The sequence below is a fragment of the Mangifera indica genome, chromosome 9 (genome assembly GCF_011075055.1).
Source record: "Mangifera indica cultivar Alphonso chromosome 9, CATAS_Mindica_2.1, whole genome shotgun sequence".
NCBI classification, from domain to species: Eukaryota; Viridiplantae; Streptophyta; class Magnoliopsida; order Sapindales; family Anacardiaceae; genus Mangifera; species Mangifera indica.
Window position 1 is genome coordinate 13,344,824 of NC_058145.1, and position 10,605 is coordinate 13,355,428.

The 10,605-nt window shown below is 33.5% G+C and overlaps 1 protein-coding gene across 3 annotated transcripts; it reads right to left on the minus strand.

Moving 5' to 3' along the window:
- Positions 1-206: 206 nt before the first annotated feature.
- LOC123225966 (phosphatidylinositol transfer protein 1-like) lies at positions 207-4,734 on the minus strand. 3 transcript variants are annotated; one of them, XM_044650366.1, is made up of 11 exons: positions 4,505-4,725; positions 4,260-4,311; positions 4,020-4,168; positions 2,978-3,069; positions 2,864-2,871; positions 2,693-2,764; positions 2,350-2,517; positions 2,116-2,211; positions 998-1,120; positions 633-729; positions 207-463 (listed from the first exon to the last, which is right to left on the minus strand). In XM_044650366.1, exons 2-11 carry the CDS (start codon positions 4,278-4,280, stop codon positions 447-449), a joined length of 843 nt encoding a protein of 280 aa, XP_044506301.1. In that variant the 5' UTR covers positions 4,281-4,311; positions 4,505-4,725; the 3' UTR covers positions 207-446. The 3 variants fall into 3 exon arrangements, with proteins under 3 accessions (XP_044506301.1, XP_044506299.1, XP_044506298.1); XM_044650364.1 differs by having other exon boundaries at positions 4,260-4,290; positions 4,505-4,724; XM_044650363.1 differs by having other exon boundaries at positions 2,864-3,069; positions 4,260-4,290; positions 4,505-4,734.
- Between the last annotated feature and the right edge of the window lie 5,871 nt (positions 4,735-10,605).

The following is a 10,605-nucleotide window of genomic DNA, read 5'->3' on the forward strand; positions in this document are numbered from 1 at the left end:
AAAATGTGAGGATTGAGGAAGAAGACAACTCCAGTTAATATTCTATCGAATTCCGAGAAGATTTACAGTTAAATATTTGATGCAGTCATGGTTGCAAGTTTGAACGTCATGTGCACACATTGCCGAAACTGACACAACACGCAAACGAACATGAACAGCATCCATATGGTCAAATCTAATATAAGATAGCATGATTCATTCACGAGTAATGCAAATAAAGAATCAGATTAAGAAATGGTCATGCAGAGCTGCACAACATAACGCCAAATTGTGCACATAAAGTTGCACAAATTGGTCAAGTCAAGAAGAATAATTAGTCATTTATTTTGGGAGTTGGAGTTTGTGTTCAAGTGCTGTCTAATATGCCATGCGTCCCAGAAATTCTTGCTGAGTTGGTTATACCCGGAACACAACAGGGATCACGGAATTTTCAGCTGAAAATTGATTTACAGTCCTCTGGTGTCTGTTACAAGAATAATAAATATCTATCACAATGAATTTCAGTTTGCTATTTATCAATCTTGCAAAATTTAATGCCACCATATGAATTTTCCGGAGAATTGTGCACATATGAGTCGAGTCGAGTCCAACCAGTGACAGTGAATGTAAACATAGTCCAGTTCAGAACTAACCAGTGATCTCTTGGCTCTTGCTATAAATTTCTTCATCACAGGAAAATCTTTGCTCAAAATCTTCTGGAGTTGTTTTCGAAGTCGTTTTGCCAATTCTCTTTTTCAAAGAAGAAGATACAAATCAGTGTAAATTGATTATGTGGAAGGTTGTAAAGACAGAGAACTCTAAGAGGCTCTGAAAACATTGTGCAGTTGATTTTAAACACTCTGCTTATAGTTTTGATGCTATTAACTACAGAATCTTAGAAATGAAAGTTCCCATTAAAACAAACAAGTTTATTTAGAATAAATGGGCATTGCTCATTATTTACTATGACAAAATTGTAATGTGAAAGTTAACAATAGAGGGTTTGGAACTATCTTACCTGATTTAATGAGGAATCACTTTGTCTTTCAAGTTGACGTATTTGTGGCATTGTCATGCCAAACCATTCATCGATCCAGCCAAAACAATTCCGATGACTTTCTAGAAAAAGAGCCCTTTCACCCTGTCAAAAAATAAAAAATAGATGAGGAACTAACTTTTGTAAAATTTTCAAGCACATATACCAATAGGAGAGTAGCCATTCAACGTAATTTTAAAACATAAAAAGGCACATCAAAGCATTTAAACATGTTCTGCAATTACAATTTCTGTATGAGTTACGACAAGAGAATATATGAAAGCAAGATTACTGTAATTCAGTACAGAAATGAGTTTGGGCGATCATTTTCCTTCCAGTTACTCATTCCTCTTCTATGTTTTACTCTCCTTGCCTTCTCTTGAATTTTATTATGGAGTCATACGGCTTTATTCAGGCAATGGTAATATACATTCTCAAACCGCATAGGAATGTCACCATTTCCATAAGGAATCGTGTATATAGCTTTTAAAATAAACACTGGATTTCTTACACTCGCACACATGCATCAGCCCCCAGTAACAAAAGGTGGTACGGAGCACTAGAAAGGACATTTGTAGAAACAGGAAGGTAGTGGACTATCAATATGCCATGGACTAGCATAATGCTGTTATGCTCCTGGGAAGAAGAACAATATTGGCAAGAACTTCTTTTATAGCAATATTAATTCAAACTCTATCTTGCCTCCAGGACACTCAAATGACAAGAAGACTAAGCAATAATTTCCTTCAATATCTATTCAATGGGCCATACTTCCTAAACGCACCAGTAGAGGTAAAAAAGGATTAATAGCATCGTCATTTCCTCTTCTAGCAATCATTAATTTCTTCAGGTTGGCATTGTTCGCATGTTAAAAAATGAGTATTAAACATCATATGCTCGACTAACAAGCAGTAAATTCGGTTGTAAGAATTCTCAGACTTGTAAAATCAATGATGTCAAAGTCTAAAATGTTTCATTCCTAGGTCAGAAATATGATATCTGTTAGGGTACACAGGCAGAAGCATTGTGCAAATGTTTAAATAAGCAATCTGTACTAGAAGTGCAAAATTGAAAAAATGCATCAGTCCAAGAGATATTACCGCCAACAAAGCTTGTTCAAGTCGATAACCAAATCCCCAGTATGGTGCATCTATAGTCACCAATTTATATGCTGTCATAACAGGATTGCACCTATCCTGCAAATGTTAAGATCATTTCATAAACAACAACGGCATACAACACATTAAATGAAAGGAAATGGTGTTCCCAAAGTAATAGTATCTATGTTTACATACAAACATGAAATTACTGTCCCTGGTGAGAAATAAACAAACCTGCCAGCCCTCCAAAAGTGGACCACGTCCAGTTCTCTTTGATTTAAATGTAGAGAAGTCTGTACTATTACTTCCAATAGCATAACTCCAATAATCCCTTGCAGTTGAAGCTATGTCAAGAACTTCTACTTGTCTGGCAGCCAGTTGTTCCTCACTTAAGTTATGCACCTGTTTGTCAGCTTCACAGTTAAGACGCGCCACAAACTTAAAAGAAAGAGAGAACAGAACGTGTGCAACTTGTCAATATTAATGAACAATTCTATTACATCAGTAATATCTCAACAGAAGTATAGATTTCAGTGAAACTTGGTCCAAAGCAACATTAAATTTATAAGAAACTTACATTTTCTGATTGCCCACTATCAGATTTATGAATGGTTTCAATGGTGAGACTGAACTTCGTAAAATATGGACACTGCAGAAATAAAAAACCAGTGAACATGCAGTTGACTGAAGTATGAGACAATTACATCAATCAGCTAGAAAGACTGTTACTAAATGACTAAATTATTACCTTGATAACTGTGGTACATGGTGTCCCATTGTAGACAACATAAAAAGACATGTCAAAACAATTTCTAGAAGAAACATATGAATAAGAAGAAAAAGCGGCACTAGAATATAATACCTGTTTTACATCTTGGGTATGCATTCCAGGCTTCTTCTTGCATGACAAGAGCATCTGTTGGTGCAAAAGTTGTAAGCCAAGCAGGTGCTTTGCTGCAAAAAGAAGTTAAAAAAATAAATGATTATAGGCCTAAATTTTAAAAATTCTGTCCAGAAGGTAAACAATGGTTCATCTCACTGAAGATAAAGAAAAACTAAAAGGTTAAATGGCCCCCAAGATATTAGGGAAAGCAATGATATGTGATTAAATGAAGAAAAAGAAACAGCGGTTGAAAGAAGCATTCCACAACACAAAATAAGATTGGGTCATTGCTACCATGGTCCATAATATTTTCAGAGAGCTGACTGACCATGCACACTCAAGAAATCTTTTTATCATATTGTAATCATCCAATTGTATAAAATAACTAAATTTTTTTCCTCCAAACTTATACAATTCAAAATATGAATAAATGGTCCAATCACATGTCTCCGGAACGCAGCAATGCATAAAGCCTCATACTCACATATCAATGACCTGCCAGTGACTAAGAACTGGCATATAATAAGAAAACAACAAAATGAAACATAAACATCGGTGCATTAGAATTTAGCTTTGACTTCAAATCATTCAAGTACTAGTTAGCCTGACTAATTATTACCCTTCACTTACAAATGACACAAACAATCAGCTCTTGTCCTGCAATCATTTTTATTTTTTTAATCCTAAATACACAACCCTTCTTAATTCTTTGCAGAAGAGAAGATTCTCATCAGCCATGTTAACCTTAAAGCTAACTTCAACCCAAATTACATCAATTCAAATATATCAGGCAGTAGTATAATCTTTTAACTTCATGGAAGATCAATATAAAACCTTTATAAATAAAGCGTCAAATAGCTTATATTAATTTCACAATGCAGTGGTCAGCGTCAATTCGGCCAATTAAGAACACATACAAAGTCCTGTCAATACATTTCAAAATTTCTCAGCAGTCGGCTACAGAAAACGGTTCAAATTTATGCATAAAGAAACTGATTATCAGACTAACTTAGTGCATTACCTTTGTAACTGATAAACTTTAGATGTGAATTGACCTCTTCCATATAGATCATTTTCAAAAGGCCTGTTCTCCAAGACTTCAACGCCTTCATCACCATTTGAATTTTGCTGCTGCATCTTCATGACCATGTACGCCTGAGCTATCTGATACTGAAAACAAAAGTCCACAATCCAAAAACTCTGTTCATATAAACAAAATATCTAGAAACACAGTATTTTAATTCCAATACACTTCCTTTACCTCTTCTAACGACACGGGCATTACAATTCGACTTCACAAACAAATCCCACACCGAAAAGTTACCAGTTAAGGAGATATACAGAGTCAAACAGAAGACTAAAAATAAACACGAAAAAGGACAAGAAAAAAAATCAATTAGAGAGATACAGATGTTAAAAGCCCAACGCAGAACTGAAAGTAAAAGAATAATAAATTTAAACTTGAAGATAATCTATGAATCCAAAGAAATTAAACAAGGAGGATACAATTCCATAATTTGAACCATTTTCCCAGAAAATTCCTGAGCTGTGCAGAGGCAAGAAACTAATTGGAGTTGCGAGATGAAAACGAGGCAAAGTAAGAGCACAACGTAAATACGCAGAGATGAGACGCAACGCGACAGACTAAAGTTTGCCAGATGGAGAAACCAGGACAGCGCATTTTAGCGTAGCTTTCATGATATGACAAGACGTCAACGAAACGACGCATAGGAAGACGTTTTAGATTACGCGATTAAGGGAAGCCTTTGTTCCATTGTCGACGTTGGGTCGCTTGACTTTTCTACAAGAAGGACGTGGACTATTCCAATTTGGATACTTTACGATAGAAACGATGCCGTACAAGCGTAACGAAACGCGTTAGCTTGCCGACAATGCCGATTTGGACGGCCCTCAAACCTTTTTTTGTCAGTGCCAATAAATGCATAAGAGGAACCGTATATTTAAATAATTTTTTAACTTTATTATTATTATTATTATTATTTTTTAAATATATAATTTGTTGATTTTATATTCTTTTAAAAATATAAATAAAAAATTATTTATATTTATAATTAATTAAATTTAGATATTAACAATAATATATTTTTATATAATTAATTAATTTTATATTAATAATAAATTATATAATAATATATTATTATTAATATTTAACTTGGTATTCATAATACTCATGATTAGATATTTAAGTTCAAAATCACTATAACTAATTGATCGCAAATTGATGAGAATCCCCTATAAATAAATCAAATTTTTAGTCCACTGTCTGTCAATTTCAAAAATCCAGTCAAATTTTTTGTCAACTTTTCTAACCCAAAAAAAAAAAAAAATCTAAAAACAACCAATCATATTAACTCTTCAAACTTTAAAAAGTGAGTTTCCTGTCCTTTTCCTTTGTCTGTCAATCGTATTCTTTTACTATTACACTTTGTCGTTGTCGTTACTCCTTGTTAACATCGTTGGGCATGTTGTTCAAGTTTTTAATAAGTTTTTGATGTAAAAATAATGAAAAAAGTGAGCTTTTTCACATTTTATTGTAATTTTAATACATTTGCATGCTAAATGTTTGTGTGAAATATTTTGGTTTATCTTTGAAAGTTTGTGTTTTGGGTTTCGGAATAAAAGTTACAGTTTTTATGATTATTTAGATAATTAAGTTGTTAGTATACAATATAACTCATTATCGACCAAATTCACAGAATGACAACCTAATAAACGACAAGTTATAAGAACAATAACGACCAATAATTTAACATACGAGTAAACATCTCTCACCTACAGAAAATAACCTATCAATTTATATTTTTTTATCTCATATCAACATGGGAAAATCTTAACTTCCTAGCATAATGGGACACAATCATCATTAGATATTTACATAATAGAATAGGGAGTTAATTTTTGAATTTAAATTTGAATTATAAGGATGCAACTTTCATTATATAAATATATATAAAGGATTGCTTACAAAAAAAAAAAAAAAAGAAGAGAAAAATAGAAATAAAATAGTATGATCATACATACTAAGTCACATTATATAGACGAATAGGCTTTTATAAAAAATCTAGTCATCCTCTTTAGACATCTCTCCTTAAATCGAGGTTTTTTTAAGATAATCTCTTTTATAAATATCATTCATGCTCTATCGAATACTTTCTCAAAGTTAATAATATAACTGTCGACATAGATTTTCAAACAACAGGTCAAATCACGTTAAAAATCTCTTTTGTTTACAAGGTGCACACACTCTCAATCATTTTCATCATAGTGGATAAGATAATTATATCACTAATTATAATCATCGTTATCATAGCCTAACTTGGGTAAAACTAAGAAATGCGTATATTAGTTGATGATAAGAAATTGCAACAACTATAAATTTATTTAGAATTTAACAAGTTTGAAGTGTATGGATTTGAATAAGTTTTGGGTAGATTAAACCAATTTTTTACCTATACACAATACTTTGTACCGAGGAAGTTAGTGATATATATCAAATATAGGGATTTTATAGTGATTTGCCATATAATGCTATAAACTTGTATATATAAAATATCATATGAACTCACGTAAAGAGATAAATTTGATAAAATTCAATAATACAATATTATCAATTAGAGGTATACTTGGCTATAATATAACTTTCCGTTTTGTTAATGGGTGAAACTACTCAATGATACATTCATTATCAATTGTAACAAAAACTTTCATTTCAAAATAAACCACCAAACATTTGTTTATCTAATCGTTACCCATTCGATTACACAAACTAATTTTCCCAAGGTTTATTGTGACAAATACTATTTCAACTATTATAATAGTCATAAGTAAAACTAATGCTAACTTAATATGAAAGAAAACTTTATTGGATGTAATACCTTTTCTAAATTCAACCATTGTTTAGCAAACTCGACGATCCCTTTTACAGTAGTGAAATTGGCATTGATTTTAATATGCTTATAATAGTTTTAAGTTAACTATCGAATAATCAAACATCATATTCAAAAAATTAAAAATGATAAAACTTTGCAAATTTAAGTATTGTATTTTTGTTAAATGTAACAAATTACTTGAATAAAAAGATGTCATGCACCAAAACAACCAGGCGAATTGTATGAATCATCTTTTTAAATGTGTGTTTCGATGAAATATTGAATGAGAAATCGGACTGAAGAAGGAAATAGGTTGTTGCAGTTGTGGGACAAGGTTGGGTTTGGGCTATATTACTAGAAATTTTTTGGTCTACCTTCAAATGGGCTAGTTTTGCCTAAGTTCGTAAGATTTCACACTATTAGCATTAGGCCAAGGGCTATTCCCACCCGACTATGTTTTTTTTCAAATTCTCTCTCATTAAAAAAACGATTTCAAAGGTAAAATCATTATTTTATCTGTAATATTAAAAATAAACTTAAATTTGATTTTTTTCTTTCTAAACCCTAAAAACTAATAATTTCCTCTAACCCAAGTTTTCAAAAATAATATTTTTTCCCTCAGGGTTTTCAAACTTTTGGATTGAATTTTTTGGTAGCGACCGACAATCTCTAGGTGACGTCTCTTCTTCCTTGATATCTCCTCTTTTCGACCGTACAACGTCTCCCCCTCCTCGATGTCATCATTGACAAAGATGACACATCTTCATTGTCGATGAAGACGTCGTCTTTGTCTCTGAACGAAGACAATTTGTCTTTGTCAAAGACGAAGACGAGTCGTCTTCTTATCAATAAAGATGCATCGTGTTTGTTGATGACGACACCACATGGCGTCGGAAGATGTACGATTGGAAGGATGAACCGTCGGAGATGGAGAGTAGGTGCTTAGAGGTCGTTGATTGTCGTCGAAAAAATTGGATCTGAAAATTTGGAAACCCTAGGAGGAAAATGCAGTTTTTAAAAACTTGGTTTGAGAAAAAAATGTTAGTTTTTAGGGTTTGAGGGGGAAAATATTATAATTAACGGACTCAATTAATTTTAACAGTTATGAGTAGGTAAATGACATTTTCAAAGTTAAAGATGGAGAATTTAAAAAAAAAAAAACATACTTTGGGTGGGAAATAGTCCTTTGGCCTTAGCATTATATAAAACATTAAACTTTGCAAAATTTTACACAACCCCAATTTCTAAGTTTTTACATTTACCCACCAAAATTTGACATTAACTCTTACTAGTTCTAAATTCTTATGGTTAGCCTCCAATACGAAGTTTAGTGTGCGTACATGCTAAACTTTTGGAAATATCTAAAACTTGTGAAAACCTCATAATCTTGCTCTCTTTTTATAAGCCATTAACTTAAAGATGAAAAAAAGAGTAAATATCAATCCTGCTTAGATGCAACAATCTTCTTTGTTTGAATTCTTGTTGTTTGTATGAATAAAAAGAATCAATTAGAATTGAGAAATTTTAGGATCTTTGTTGAAAGTTTAGAGGTGGTAATTAATTTTTGAATGCAATAAGACTATATACATATTAAGATAAAAATAATATATTATTATATAATTAATTAATTTTTAATTAAATAAAAAATAACAATTAATTTATAATATAAAAATAAGGGTTTGGGACACAAGCCCCATCAATCCAAAACCCTAATCCAAGTGACTACAAGACAAAAAATTCTCCGTCGTCAGCAATCAATTAAAAGCAAGCTGACAAAGAACCTTCCTCTCGGATTCTCAAAAACCTATTTCTTTCCTCCCTGGCTCCCTCCCAGCTATTAACACTTTCACTCATCCTTTCAGCTGTAGCCTGTAGGATTCTAGCCCTCACATTTCTTTGTTTGTGTAAGTGAAGACATATAACTAAGAAAACAAGAATAAGCCATTGCTTGAATCACTGTGAAAGTCTCTCTTCAGCCTCATTTTTTTTCACAGAGATCTTCCTTTCCTTTATCCAGACACAACAATTTCTAGCTATTCTTCTACCCAAACAACAAAACAACTGCCAGAAACAAGAAACTTTCTTCTTCTTTAACCCTCCGCTCATGGCCACTTCAGTTCACCTGCTAATCCAACTCAAAGTCACATATTCGAGCCAGTTCTGCGGACTCCAACAACAGAGCGGTGGCTGATGCTCCAAAGCTCGGGAAGAGAACTGATATTAAGAAAATTTTAACCCTTGGTGCTGGTCCCATCGTGATTGGGCAAGCGTGTGAGTTCGACTACTCCGGCACGCAAGCGTGCAAGGCGTTGAAGGAGGAAGGATACGATGTCGTTTTGATAAATTCAAACCCGGCAACTATCATGACTGATCCCGGTTTGGCTGACCGGACCTACATTACTCCGATGACTCTGGAGTTGGTTGAAAAAGTTCAAGAAAAGGACCGCCCCGACGCCCTGTTGCCTACCATGGGCGGCCAGACCGCGTTAAACCTCGCTGTGGCTTTGGCTGAGAGCGGCGCTCTTGATAAATACGGCATCGAATTGATCGGGGCGAAACTCGACGCTATTAAAAAAGCTGAAGACAGAGATTTGTTCAAGAAAGCAATGAAGAACATTGGCGTGGTAGCACGCTGGATGAATGTATTGCAATTGCCAATAAGACTGCCGAATTTCCATTGATTATTCGCCCGGCTTTCACTTTGGGTGGTACAGGAGGTGGAATTGCTTATAGTAAAGAGGAATTTGAGTCTATATGTAAGGCTGGGATAGCTGCAAGTTTAACCTCACAAGTAGAGAAATCGTTTTTGGGGTGGAAAGAATATGAGCTTGAAGTGATGCGTGATTTGGCTGACAATGTTGTTATTATATGTTCTATAGAAAATATTGATCCTGTGGGTGTGCACACTGGGGATTCAGTTACGGTGGCACCAGCTGAAACTCTTACGGATAAGGAGTACCAGAGGCTACGAGATTATTCGATAGCTATCATTAGGGAGATTGAAGTGGAGTGTGGGGGTTCAAATGTACAGTTTGCAGTTAATCCTGTTGATGGAGAGGTTATGGTTATTGAGATGAACCCGAGGGTGTCAAGGTCTTCTGCATTGGCTTCTAAAGCTACTAGATTTCCTATAGCAAAAATGGCTACTAAGTTGTCAGTTGGATACTCGTTGGATCAGATTCCCGATGATATTACAAAGAAAACGCCTGCAAGCTTTGAACCTTCTATTGATTACGTGGTGACTAAGATAAGAAAATGTTGCCCTGATTTGGCTGATAATTATTATCATTCTGTTACTGTTTACCGATAAAAGGTTAGCCTAATTATGAAATTACACAATGTTTTTGGTGGTAAGTTCAAAACATTTTTTCTTGGTTTTATAATCATTGGAAATTATATATGGCTATAAAATGGAAAGGCATTACTCAAGCATTCACAGAATTTGTATAGAGGAATTTTCCTCATTTGAAGTCAATTGAATACACTTGTATCTTTCCATGTAAAACCACTGTTTTTTTTTTTTTTTCTCAATTTGTTGAATCTAAGTGTCATTCTTGAATCTTATTCTATATTTTAGTGTACATTTGGAGCCATGTATAATTCTGATGTGGCTGAAATAGCTATGCGTTAGTATGTTATACTTCTGTTGGCCATACTGTGATAAACATTAATGTTTATCATCAATCCTTGTATTTGACTCTTGGAAATATCAATTAA